The following is a 14,774-nucleotide window of genomic DNA, read 5'->3' as shown; positions in this document are numbered from 1 at the left end:
AAAACCAAATACTCATCTTTAATCAAATTTTTACGAATAACTGCTTGGTGTTTTCGATTTGTTAATAAATTTAAAAGAGACTCTGTTTCAGGCTCGCTTTCTCCTGCTGAGATTGATTTTGCTCTTTTGTTTTGGGTTCGCGAGGAACAACGAATTCAATTTCAACAGGAAATTCATGATCTTAAGGCCGGAAAACCGATATCCAAATCAAGCCCTTTATTTCGACTCACCCCGTTTATTGATGGTAATGACATCCTGAGAATTACTGGACGCCTCCGATTCGCTTCTCTTGATTGGGACGAGAAGCATCCGATGATAATTCCAAAGACTTCTCATCTGACAACATTAATCATCGATTCACATCATCGGAGGACTTTTCATGGTGGTACTCAGCTCACTTTGTCCTACATAAGGCGACGGTTTTGGATAGTTGGAGGACGGATTCCGGTACGATCATTCATCCAACAATGTATCGTTTGCGTGAGACTCCGAGCCGAGACCAGCCAACAATTGATGGGACAGCTACTGCCCGCACGCGTAATTCCATCGAGGCCGTTTTTGCATACAGGAGTCGACTATGCTGGTCCCTTTTTATTGACAACATTTCGCGGACGAGGTTGTAAATCTTATAAGAGCTATTTAATACTGTTTGTTTGTTTAGCCACCTCGGCAATCCACTTGGAGGTGGCTACTGACTATTCGACCGCTGGATTCATGGCAGCCTATAAGCGTTTTACTGAACGCCGTGGATTATGCCAGTGTTTATACAGCGATTGCGGAACCAACCTCGTCGGCGCGGATCGAGAATTGAGATCGTTGTTCTCCGCGGCTTCCAAGGACTGGAAAGGGGTTGTCGACTTATTAAGCAATGATGGAACTGGGTGGAAATTCAACCCACCTGCAGCACCTCATTTTGGTGGAAAGTGGGAGGCTGGGGTCCGATCCGTGAAAAACCATCTTAGAAAAGTTGTCGGCTCCACTCTACTAACCTACGAAGAATTTACAACTGTTCTAATTGAGATTAAGGCTATTTTAAATTCGAGACCACTTTGTGCTGTTTCAGATGATCCGAGTAACTACGATGTAATAACATCATCCCATTTCCGTAGTGCCTGAGCCGTCTCTTCTGGATGAAAAGGTATCCCGCCTCACTCGATATCAACATCTCCGACGTTTGGTTGAGGAATTCTGGAAGAGGTGGAAAGATTTCTATCTTCAATCTGTACAAAACTCAACTAAATGGTTCAAGGGAAAAAACTTACCGGCTATTGGAGATTTGGTACTAGTTAAGGACGAGCGATTGCCCCCTTCGAAATGGCTTCTAGCAAGAATAACTGAGCTTCATCCTGGAAAGGATGGTTAGGTACGCGTAGCTACCATAAAGACTTCAACTACCACTTTAGTTCGACCATTGGTGAAATTATGTTTACTTCCTTGTTAAAAAAAAAAAAAAAAATTTAACAATTTCCTTGCATATTGTTAACGTAAAATTTTCTATTTTTAATGTGAATTCTATGAGTACTTACGTTCAAACTTTAATTTTCGTTCAACACATATTAATAACCGATTCATTTCACTATGTACACTGTATTTGTTCCTTGTACTGGCAACTTTAGCATTCAAATACTTTACAATACAGTCACTTAATTTCATTGCGCATATTTTCATTTCGCTGAATCATTCAGCTGATTGTCATTTAGGGGAATTCTGATCTACAATTCTGTATTCAACCCGCGTTTGGTACCCCTTCTAGATTGAAGGTCGCGGCGCCGCGGTACAATAATGAAGCACTATGCCTTCTTCCGTTTTCCGTTGGTTACAGAGTCCTGTTTCTAATGTGTAGTTACCTGTCAGTCCGCCCATCTCGAAACTACATTTTTCTTCAATAAACGAAGTAGAGGTAAAATTTTCTCGGCATATTTAGGAATAAATCGATGATAGTAATTTAAAAGTCCTAAGAAACCTCTCATCTCTTATCTTTTTTGGTCTCGGAAAATTTTGGATTTGTTTTACTCCTTCTGGGTCTAATTTTATTCCTTGTTCGTTGATTAAATGGCCTAAATATTTGACTTCTTTTTGAAAAAATTTTGATTTTTGGATATTCACTTTCATACCGTTTTCAGCTAAGGTAGACAATATAATTTGTAAATGTATCATATGTTCTTCAATGGTCTCGGAAAATATCAATATGTCATCGAAATAATGTATGCAAAAACTCTCAAATTCGTTTAAAATTCTATGTAGGAACCTTATTAATGCCGATGGACTACATTTTAACCCAAAAGGTGCGACTTTAAATTGATAAATGTTTCCATTTATGTTGAAAGCACAAAATTTCTTAGATTCTTCTTCTAGTTTGATTAACCAAAAAGCTGATTTTAAGTCGATTTTTGTATAAATTTTGCTTTTTCCACATTTAGCAGTCAGGATGTCTATAGTTTGTGGTGTTTCAAACCCTGGTTTTATACGCTTGTTAATTTCTCTGGCATCAAGACAAATTCGAAGGCTATTGTCTGATTTCTTTACTATAACGATCGGACTTATAAAATATGATGTTGATCTATCGATAATCTGTTGGTCGATTAATTTGTTTATTTCGTAAGTTACTTGTTCACGATAATGGAATGGTATGGGATAACTATTACTTTTCAAAGGTGTTTCATCTTCTATCAAAATCTTGTGTTCATAACCTTTGGCAAACGTTATTTCTTCATTGTAGATTATAGAATCTCTTAGTAGCATTTCTTTCAAATTCTCTTTACATTCATCTTCCAATTCTAACTCTTTTATTAACTTTTCTATGTGCTCAACTTTATTTTCTTCAGTAATAATTTCACTTTTTATTTTATTTTTACCTTTTACTTCATTTTCCTCATAATACTCATTTTTAATATCATAATAATCATTTTCATCGAATTCGTTTTCATATAATTCACTTTTATTTATATAATTAATCCTTTTATTATCACTTATTAACTCATATTTCTTTTCTTTCTCGAAACCTCGTTCTATTTCCTTTTTTTCTTCTTTCAACTTTTCCTCAATTACTAAAATTTCTGTTGCTACGATTGAATCAAATTCCATTTTATTCCCTTTTATTTCTAAATAATTTTCTTCAAAATTTAAGATCATGTCGTTTCTTTTGATGTTATCTATCCCTATTAAACAATCGTGTGTCATTCCTTCAAATATGTAAAATTCCATTAAATAAGCTTTATCTTTGATGATTACATTAACAAAAATTTTCTCTCCTATCTGTCCCATTTTCTTCTTTTTTGCCGTTGTTTAGAATAATTCAAAAATTGAAAGTTTTATACTTATCGAATTAAACGAAAATGTCCTCTTTTTTCACTCGAAACTCAACAAAACTTATAACTTGATGTATTCAATAAAACGACGAAATTCACGCTCTTTTCAAGACTTTTAATCGACTGACTGACTCGATACAGGTATTTTTACAAATATACAGGTTTTTGACAAGACGCACGCGTAACATGAATACAAAGACAACATACAAAAGAACGAAATTATGAACGAAAAGGAAAATTCGAATTGAAAACTAAAACTAAGTAATAAAAATTATAAGAATTCAAACAGCCGTTATTAAATCGATCTTCTTAATTTTTTCTAAAATGTTTTCTAAATTTTCTATTTTCGATGCCATGTCTTTATTTATTAGTGAAATTTCTGCTGCTGTGCCGATAATTGCTTTTATGGTTAAATTTCGAATTCGTATTTCAATTTTTGGAATTAAATTATATAAGATTTCCTCTTCATCAGGAAAATTTAAAAAATTATGTGGATTATCGTAAAATTTCTTAGGGTTGTTTAAATTAAATTGGTTAATACATAGAATCTTATTATCGGGTTCTTTTAAAATTGTTTGTAGTTCATTAGTTAATTTGACGTTTTTTTTTTCATTTTGACCGTGGTCATGTATCTCTGCAATGGTCATCTCTTCTTTATTCCAGCGATCATCTTCTTGTCTGCGAGTGTTTATCACGTTTATATTAGTATTATTTGGAGTACGTTCATCTGGTCCAAATGAATTCCTTCCCTGATTAAAATTTGTCTGTCCTCGTGGTTGAAATCCAAGTCGTGGATAATTTTGTGGTCTATATGTATTTGGTTGATAATTACGGTTATAATGTTCATTATCTCTGTTTCCTCTGGAAAAATTATTTCCATTTCCATTATGATTTTCATTTTTATAGTTATAGTTATAATTATTTTCGTTATTGTGATTTCTGTAATTATTCTTGTTGTAATTGTTGTAGTTATGGTAATTGTTTTGGTTGTTGTTATTTAGGTTAGTAGTTTTATTATTGTTGTTTCCATTTCCGTGTTGATTAGGATAGTGGTTTTCGTTTCTTAACTTAGGTTTATTGTAAATATTATTTTTCCTTCTTTGCTGTTCACTAAAGTCATCCAATCGTCTTAAAATTTCCATGAGTTGTGTCATTTTCGTTATGTTCTGACATACGAGTAATTGGTTATCTGATAGTACAAAATGGTTTAATAAATTTGGTGATTGTCGATTCGTCTAATCTTTCTACAAATTTACAGCGATTAAACGTGTCACATGCGTAGTTTTCCCTACTTCCATAATTTTCTCGGTATTTCCCAATCAACAGTCGTACTTTAACTCTATCCTGCTGACTTCTACTGCAATATTGATTAACAAATTCTCTCTGGAAATCTTCTAAACTGTTACATTTTTCTTGAACGTCAATCGGATCAAATTTAGTATAATTTTGGGATCAGAAATTTCTTCAGTCTAATAATGTTGTTTAAGTATGTCATTGGTTGAAGTTTATCTGAACTACCTTTAAATCGGGGCCACATTTCAGGTTTTAAGTAAGGATTGATTTTATTCTGGTCAATATTATTGATATTTATTCCCACTCTTTTTAATTTTTTAAGTTCATTTTCCAGTAATTCCAATTTAAGTTTTTCTTCTCCTTTATAATTTTCAAGTGAACTTTTTAAATTAGTGGTTTCATTGTCAATTTTTCCCTCTAAACTGGTCGTATAATATTCTATTTTATGAATTTTATCTTGATGTAAACTAATTTGTTCTTTTATCTCGACTAATTCCTTACTTATATTCTCTTGTTGTATGTCTACTTTTTGGACTTTGGTTTGTATTTCATTAATGTCTCTATTTAATTTGAAATTTAGTTCGTTGAGACTTTCAAACTTTGCCTCGGTACAATTTTGGTTTTCTTCTATCTTTTTGATCTTTTCGTCAATTCCAACTTGATTTTCATATAAGCTCTTTAAACTGTTCTGTAATTCTAGTTTAGTTTCTTCAATTTTATGGTTTACTTCACTTTTATATTCGTTTAATTTCTCGTCTGTTAGTTGTTGGTTGTTTTTTAATAATTCTATTATTTCTCTTTTATTTTGCTCTGTTCTTTGTTCTGCTCTTTCTTCAGCTATACGTTGTCTTTCATCTGCTTTTTGTTCTGCTCTTTCTTCAGCTATACGTTGTCTTTCCTCTGCTTTTTCATTAAAATTATCCATCATTTCTTTTTTATCCTGAGCAGCTCTTTCTTTATTTTTTCTTTGATTTTCATTAACATTTTCTTGCATTTGTTTAAGAAATTCCATTAAGATTCGGTCTTCACTTTTTCCTTTTCTATCCCCCGAAGAAGTGGTGGCTACTATTATCGAGGTTTCCTCGCTTGTACCTCTATCTCTGGTCTTTTCCTTCGCTAAAGTTCTTCCTCGTGTTACTCTTTCTTCAGACATGATGTTTTTGTTTATTAAAATAAATAATTTCGTACGAGAATTGTTCTTTTATAAAACTCTTTTACTGATCTGTTTTATGTTTTTGCTTAAATTAGTTACCAAAATAAGAACCGTATTTTTTATAATAAAAATTTTCGCTAAGTTTTCTCTCTCTCTTTATCTTTCTACCTCTCGTTTTTACTCTCTCTTTTCTTTTTTGAACTGCCCCACGTTTTGGTCGCCAAATAATTGTGGTGATTTTAATTGTGTTTTTACACAAGTTATTAAACTATAAATTTGGGTTTCTTTAATTTTAAGAGACTCTTATTAAAAACTCAGGGTTTCGGGCAAGTTCAGGTTCAAAAGAAAATTAATCAGGTTCGACAAAAAATTCATTTAATTAAACACAAAATCAAATTAACTCGTTTTATGAGTAACAAAAAAAAATGGTTTTCCTAAATTTACTTTAATAACAATGCTTATTTACGAGAGATAAATTTTTAAATAAAATAGATAACTGCGGTTATCGACTGAAATATCGATATTAGAGAGAACCCGTTTATTATTTGAGAGAGAGAGAGAGTAGGATAAAACTCGTTAGAACCGTTCTTTGAAAATAACAAATGGCCGACGTCTTAAGTTGTCATCAAACTCGTTGAAGAAAAATAGAATTAAATAAATGAACGTTATTCAAGGAAACTAATAAATCTTTACCCACAAGTAAGTATTGATCAAAATTATAGGAAACTCTTGGGAGTTGTTCTTTGATTTTTCTTTTTGTAGGTTATGTTAAAAATAAAATAAAATTATCATCCGACTCACTGTGAAAAAGAAAGGATTGGAGTTGAATGTGGTATCTGGATTATGGATTGTCTCTTGTGTTCGGGGCACTAACTAATTTTCTGGATTGTCTACAGGATTCTTCTTACGGGAAATTGAACTGTTTGTTCTTCGGAAATAGGGTCTTGGATGATCTCTAAGAAGTATCAGTAGTTCTCGGAATAGGTTGTAGGATGATTCTCTTTTTATTTTAATATCGTAAGTTGATTTGACTTTAAAAAAATTATCTTAAATTTTTGAGGTTATCTCTTGAGATTCAAAATTTCTTCTATCTGACGACGTGGATTCGACGCTGGTCCGACGACGACTCTCTCACTCCCTGTTCGCGATCTCCTTATATACCCCGGCACTCCAACTGTTTTTTCCTCGTTTCTGATTGGCTCTTAGCTTCGCGCCCTTTTCAAAATTCAAAATTCTTGCTTCGAAACTAGCGTCATCTCTTGATTTTTCTCGGAATTAACCTTCAAAATTAAATTCTTTTTTCGTTGATTTCTCCCTTATTCCTTTATGAAACGTAATAAAACTTCGTATTCAACGTTGTCTTTTCTTGTTTTCAGACATACATTGGAGTACACGCCAAATTTCAACAATGAGTAAAGTTAGAAAAATTCAAATTTAAATCAAGGATTTCTTCCTCAAAATAACGTTAAAACCTCAAAAGATGGATGAAAAATGTGCTTTAGGAGCTGAACTATAATAATTGATACTTTTGGAAGTAAACAAAACGGTTTAAAATAAGATTTTCACCAACAAAAAATCTTTCTGTCACAATTTCTAGGTTATGTCCTCTCGGTGAACTAAGAGAATGTTAAAATTATCACAATATTAAATAGCAAAGTTTGTACACTGTTCTATAATATTTACCCGAATACACAAATTACACAACCCACAATTTCCAAAATATTAAAAAAAAAAATTTAACACCGGAAGTGTTAAAAACCTTCCAAAAAGTTGATGGCTGGTTACCAATGACCATACATTATTAATTATTCATAATTGTTGAAACTGTAATAGTTTTGACATTTAAATAATTAAACACACTTAAGTGTGCTGAAGAAAATTATTTTATTAATAATAGTTCTCGACTACCGGGTTTCGAAGCTTATCAGCCGGACTTCGAATGTCGTTTTTTTGAGATTATGTTCAAACATGTGTTTCTTCAAAAACCAAAAAACAATCTGCGGATTCTCCAAAGCGAGTATCTTTTTGAAAACGGGAACAAATTATTTACAGCGTCAAATGTAATTAGTCTTCGAAAAACAGTCAAGAAACAATACAAACCGCTATTTGTACTACGGAATGACATTAAATATATGAACGGAACTAATGTCAAATGACGTTTTAACTGCTATGAAGTTGGAAACTAACCCTTGCGCGGTAAAATGTTTGATTAATTAATTACATGTATTAAATTATTTCAGGTGATTTAGGTGTGTAAAAATATGAAAAAAATTTACATCTGTGAGATCATTCATCAAGGGTTCTTCTCTGTTTTTATGTTTATAAATCCCCAGTATACATATCCAGTTTCTTCGATTTTTTAAGATTATGTAGTAATTGTACTGAGTCTTCGTGCATTGTATGTCCGTTGTTGTTGGTGTGTTTGTAAACTGAAGGGTTGTCGTTCAGTCGCTCATTCAACCCAGTTCTTATACTTCGCCCTGTCTGACCTATGTATACATGGTCGCACAGCTTATTTTATAAACACCGCTTTTTTGCTCCTTCTTTATCCTGTGTTTGCAATTGATTAAACTGTTTTTTGGTTTCAGATTATTCCTGTAAACGATGTCTATATTAAACTCTCTTAACTTCCCTCGAATAATATCAAATGATTCATTATAGTTCACTGAGATACATTTCTGTTTCTCTTTATAGTGTGGATAAATCATTTGTATTGTGTTCCTATTCTGTATCTTATTATATAGGTTTTGGACAAAGTCTACCCCGTAACCGTTTATTATTTATTTATTTATTTCTTCCGCAAAGTTGTGTAGCGAAAGAGGTGTGTTGGTCAATCTGTTAAGCAGAAAACGGAATGCAGCTTCTTTGTGTTTTATGTCGTTATAAGAGTTTTTGGGGATAATCGTGTCGGTTGTGATGAATTTGTTATAAATTTTGAAATCAATCCTATTCTTCGCTAGGTTATTAATCAGAGTGATGTCCAGAAACTTTAATTTATCATCCTTCTCCCTTTCAATAGTATATTCTAGATTGCCCGGGTTATTAAGAAGATTATGTAGTACTATAATACCGGCATCTGAACCGTTATAGATTAATAAAATATCATCTACATATCTGCAGTAAAGGGATATATTGTTGGTAAGAATATCTTATTTCACAGGGCGTGGTCAGAACGTCGAAAGGAAGTAGTGGTGGTCGAGCTGTACGCGCGCCATTTATCGCTCAATAAAATATTTGAATACTACCAAAATAATTGTATCTTTATTCTCTTTTACCGTGACGTCGCATGAATTTTTTTTAAATTTATCGCTCATCAGGCAACACCCCCCCCCGTCCAACTGTCCACCGCTAGGTGGTCGCGTGCCGTACAGAACTCTATCCACCCACCGAAACATGCGAGTTCCACTGTCAGGTGGCGTTTCCGCGTACAGAAATCTCTTGGGTTTAGTTCCACTACCAGCCACTAGGTGGCGCTATAAAAGTCACAAGATCTAGTAACTTTTCTAATACCAACCTAAATCTAGTTACTTTTTTTGCCTCCCAGATTTAGGTTGGTCACTTTCCCTATCTTATAATATTGGAGCGTACGTCATCAGGAGCATGCTCCTGGTCGCCAACTCTCATTTCTATACTACTCAGTTGCAACACTTTAAGATTGAACGTAGGCAGTGTTATCACGACGCAACCTGATCTGCCTATCGAACTCCGGGCATCTGTTAGAAGTTAAAGTGGGGTGATCGCTCGGCCGTCCCCTGATCGAGCATAACTTACACCGCGCCGGTTCGTCTTTCGCGTCAGTCTTTTTCGCTGTGCCCTCACAGTGTCTGCAGGTTTCCTCTCCCGTGCACGCGCGCGCGATGTGCCCAAAGTCCAGACACTATAGTAACGCGTCACCTGAACGTAGTCGACAACCCTGCACAGTCTTCGGCTTATGTACACGCGCTGGAGGTCCATCAGCTGTCGCCAGATGATGGCCGGCGTTTCCATAATCACAGCACTCACACCTTCCTTCTTCTCTATGCGGGTGACCACCCGAACATCCCTCATAAAGTCCCCGTGAACAACTCCCTTCTCCTCAAGGTTCCTGTTATACAGGTCCTCCTTCAACGCTTCATCCCCCAGATCCACCGGCACATCGTAGATTTGTACAGTCGGTGCGAGTTCCCGTGGCCTCTCCACTTTGAAGCCAACCTCCCCTATTTTTTTGCAGCTGAGGATTTTGTTAACCTCAGCCCCATCAGCCGCCTCCAGGAGGATATATGGGTTTTTCGTTCTTCTCATCCCACTAACATTCACATTCTTTAACTCGTTCCGCAGGATTTTGATCATCTCCTCCTGGACGACCGCGCTGCTGGCCACATCGGACCCCTCAACCGGCTTTATTAAAATCTTCCTGTCTTTCTCGGTTGCTGTTGCCCGCACATCAACGCGAACCCGCGCACTCGATCCAAGAATACCGCCCGAAACTCGGCCTGCACCACCAGCCGCTCTCGGCTTCCTCGAGAGTCAGCCCTTGTTTGAGCAGCCACTTGAGCCTTTTCCGTGCTGCACCACTTAACTTTTTTCTCTTTGACTTGGAGCTTCTCAATGCTCTCCTGGAGTTCGATGGTCGCAGACGTTAAGACGCTGCTGGCACTGGAGGAAGCGGGGGACAGTGTAATGTCCTCTGCGCTTTCGCTAGTTGAAGGCGATTTCTGCCTTGATGCGCTTGGAGTTACATCTACCTGTTCTATTTTTTTTTTGTTACTCTGTTCCATGAAAGTCCCACGAGTAGCTAGGTAAAGGAGGTCCACCGCGACAGAGCCCCGCATGCCGCAGTACCCTGGCATAGAACGGAGCCGCCACCACCGCAGGTAAGCTTAGTTTCATTTTTAATTCTTCAATTAATCTTTTCTTTATTTCACTTTCAATAACCGTTTCTTGGAACAGTTCTTCTACTTTATTAAATCTTTATAGGATGTTAATTCTTGTGTTCTTTGATAGCTTCGCCGGATCATTTATAAGAAACTCCTTTCTGTTTCAGACGGCATAGATGCAGATCCGTTCCTCGGCACAGCACCTTCCTCTTCGTAACTCGCAGCTACCGGTCTCACCGCCTCTTCCATCCTCCCCACCAACTGTATCACCTTCGGCGGAGACCTTTGTACACTTCCTCTCCTAGCAAAAGCATACCCCTCCTCTCCTGCTCCCACACTTCTTCCAGCTTCCTCTCCCTCCTTCTCCTTCCCACTCTCCTTCCTCACTCCACTGGCCGCTTGACGCGAACCGGCCCTAAATCTCGCGCCTCTCGTCTAGCCCATTCCAGGGGCAAAGTGGTGTGTTGGTCCACTGGTGCCGCAGCTCCCAGCTTCACTCAACCATCAGCACACCCTTCTAGGCGACACGGGTCGCACCGCACGGCTACCACACGGCGGTGGACTTAACCCCGTCCACGAGGGGGGACTGAGGTAGTCCCTACCTGGGTAGCAGATGGTCGCCACCCCACCTCTCTCACTTTATTCGGACTTGGGACCGGCTGAAGGCTCTCGCATAGCCATAATACATGACTAACTTGCCATGCGAGAACCACCAGGCGTGGTTGGTAGGTAGGGACACACACACACAACATTTTCTCTCACAATCATCCAGCACCTAGGCTTAGCCCATGGCTGCGCATTCACACACACATTTGTTCGACCCATTTAGCCCCTTCTCCGCGAACGAGGAAGGGTTTCCATCCCTAGCCACGTGGAGGCAAGGTCAATCCCACCATCCAGCGACAAAACGCGTACACAACACAACAAACAAAAACACCCCACCGATTCCCAGGTGGCCGCCGTGCCTTTACAGCCTCTCGTGGCCCATGCTGCATCGGAGCCTTTCCACCCCACCGCGTACTTTAATGAGCCGGCCCTTCCACACGACCCCAGATGATCCTCGTGCCTTTACGGCCTCTCAGGCTCCAATCCGGTAGGTGGTCGTTCCACCCCCGACCGGAAATTTAGGGGTCAAGTCACTTACCCCCGTCGCCGAGCGTTTATAGTTACTCACGACCCTTGACACTGATAAACATTTAAGGACAACGGAGTATGCCGTTAAGACATCTAATAATTTAAATGAATCCCGGAAACGTAAGGAACCAAACAGGAGTCAAAAGGAATCTAAAAGGACAAGGGAATAAAGGGTAAAAGTCATACACACTGGTGCCTAAGGCATCCATCAAGCTCTTGTAACAGTTACTTAATATCGCTTCTCTCTTTCTTACAGGTATGCTGTTTCTGTACTTTTCAGGTAAAAATACTGATCCAATTTGATCTAACTTTCTTTTGTTTCAGGTACCAAGACTGGAATTTATAACTATCACAAGAAATACAAAGAAACACAAGGATAGTACGGAGACAACAGGAATCACGAGGAAACAGGTGGAATCAAATCAAAAGTAAGTACACTTAGATGTTAACTTACAATTAGATGTTGCGCGACACGAAGTAGGATTACTTCACTCTTCTGTCGGCAAAAATAGAGTCGACGAAAACTTTAAAAGAATCAAACTCACCCTCATTCCGGAATAGAATTGCGGAAAGACGGACCTAAGCGAACGAACGTAAGCCCACAATCTCCAAAAATCGGTCACAGTAACCTGTATATTTTGGACAGGTACTCAACATATGTAGCACATTCTCGATCTCTCCGCAGGTACATCGATCGCTGTTCTCCAATCCCAGACTTCTCAGGCGGGCTCGCATTGGACCGTGGCCCGTCACTGCGAACCCCAGATGGAGACCCAATCTATACCAAGGCGGGAACTCGGTCCTTACATTCTGGAAGAAAAGATAAGTATCCCTGCCCCTCTCATTTCCCTCCCAACTCTCCTGCCATGCCCTCACAATTGCCTTGATCAATTCCTTTTTAATTTTGCTTCTTGACTTGTTCAGGATATACTTACCGATAGGTAGGGCCAGGGGGGCCCGGAATTCACCCCTCCTGCACCAGAAGGATATGTATACCTCCATCGCAGCCGTTGAGGCGCACAACCATAGAGAACCGTGCCTTGACTTTTAGGTAGTCAATGTGCTGCAAAAAGGTACCCCTATTGTTCCACATTACCCCCAAATACTTAACCACGGCGGCATTTACAAGATTCTCCCCCTCCAATTTGATTATGGGGACCCTTTGCAGGAGACCCTTAAGGACGACCACCTTTGTCTTCTGCTTTGATACTGTCAGCTCATTCACTCCCAGCCAGTCACTCAAGTTATTCATAGTCACACACCCCAGTCTCTCAACTTCCGCTCTGATGTTACCTTTTATTAAAAAGACGATGTCGTCGGCGTAGGCTATCACCTCTACGCCGTCCCACTCCATAGACAACAATTCATCCAACACTACATTCCCGAAGCGAGGCCCCAATACTGAGCCTTGGGGAAACCCCTTCCTCATACAGCTATCCACACACCCTGCACCTGAACTTAGCTGAACCCTTCTGTCTCTAAAATAATCACACACAACCTCATACACATTCCTTTCAATCCCAGCCATTCTCAACCTGCGCAGAATAACCGACCACTTTAAAACATCGAAGGCCCCCTCGATATCCACAAACACACCCACAACATATTTATCTAAACAACTTCTAACACACTCCCCCACCGATGCTAAGGCATCGTCCGCACCTACCCCCTTCTTAAACCTGAACTGCTGTACGCAGTCCATACCTACCGCTATGTATCTGCGCCCAAGTTAGCTTTTCAAGGACCTTACTGAAGACCGGTAACAATGAGACAAGAGGATAACCCTTGGGGGAGGAGGGAATGTCCTTGCCCTCGTTTACAAGTAACACATCTCTAGCACACTTCCACACTGAGGGGAATCTTCGTCCAACCAGACATTTATTGAACAAGTGAAGCAAACCGACGGACATGACTTCTTCCCTTAACTTCCATACTTCCAAACACCTCTCCCATCCTATTTTTATTACTATTCCTTTCAACAAATTTCTCCCAACTCTCCTTTTTCGCAATAAATATTTTCCTTTTGTACTCATTCACTCTGGATCTATACTCCCCATTCATTCTCCTAACGAACATCTCGCACTTTCCCATCCTTTTCGCCCTCTGAATCTCCCTGCGCATGCTCCTAACTGACCTTCTTTCACACTATAACTCTTTTGTCCACCACCTAACACTTCTTTTTCCTCTCACTCTCCTTTTCACCACCTTTTCTGCTAAGGTTATCACTTCCTCGTTTATCCTCCCGACCACATCATCCACACTACTAGCTTCCATCATATCTGCCACTGATTGGGGGGTCGAATTCCCTCCGAAGAAGGTCTTCAAACTTACCCCAATCCATTCGACTAACATCCATTCTGTAATCTGTCACACTTTCACTACTAGAACCAAGCCTTAACGCAAACACGACGTGCGTGCGTTTGCATCCATCCCTATCAAAACCCTTTCATTCACACACACACCTAAGACTCTATCCAACAGAGCAAAATACCGTTCGATTGGTTCGCTGTATTGACAGTAAATAGAACCCACAACAAAACGACTGACACCTAACTCTAACGTAACGAAGACACCACACCTATCTAAAACCCCCCTCAACACGGAAACTATTAAGTCTTGTGACGTCCCTTCCTGGTTTGGTCCTAGGAAAGGGGTCTTGGTGCCCTTTTAGATGTTCGGGATGTTAGCGGACTCGCTCTTAGGTTTAGAGAGTTAAGGAACTCTTTCGCCTCCAAGTAGCTTTTGGGGATTACAGTCGGAGATTCAGGGATTCGGTAAGGGAAGGAAGAAAACAACAAAATTCGGGAAACAAATAACTATAAACTTTATTAACCCTAGAATACTTAACCAATAAATTATTCTAAAATATATATTATATATAAATATAATTATAAATATATATATAATATATCTTAATGCGTTCTGTTCTACTTGTATCCATTTAAATTTGATGTCCTTTCTTGTTAATTGTGTGAATGGTCTGGCGATATCCGCAAAGTTGTTTATGAATTTTCTATAAAAATTGGCTAA

At 38.4% G+C, this 14,774-nt stretch overlaps 2 protein-coding genes across 2 annotated transcripts; one reads left to right on the top strand and one right to left on the bottom strand.

The window, feature by feature from the left end:
- Positions 1–714: 714 nt before the first annotated feature.
- On the top strand, positions 715–1,116 carry LOC139431306 (uncharacterized). Its single transcript, XM_071198953.1, has one exon. It carries the CDS (start codon positions 715–717, stop codon positions 1,114–1,116), a length of 402 nt encoding a protein of 133 aa, XP_071055054.1.
- A 3,627-nt stretch (positions 1,117–4,743) lies between these two features.
- Positions 4,744–5,754, bottom strand: LOC139431304 (uncharacterized protein PF3D7_1120000-like). The gene has a single exon (XM_071198952.1). The coding sequence runs from the start codon at positions 5,752–5,754 to the stop codon at positions 4,744–4,746; it is 1,011 nt and encodes a 336-aa protein (XP_071055053.1).
- Between the last annotated feature and the right edge of the window lie 9,020 nt (positions 5,755–14,774).

Source organism: Onthophagus taurus, chromosome 8 (assembly GCF_036711975.1).
Source record: "Onthophagus taurus isolate NC chromosome 8, IU_Otau_3.0, whole genome shotgun sequence".
Lineage (NCBI taxonomy): Eukaryota > Metazoa > Arthropoda > Insecta > Coleoptera > Scarabaeidae > Onthophagus > Onthophagus taurus.
Note: the sequence above shows the minus strand (reverse complement) of the source record. Positions and strands in the feature narration are given on the sequence as shown.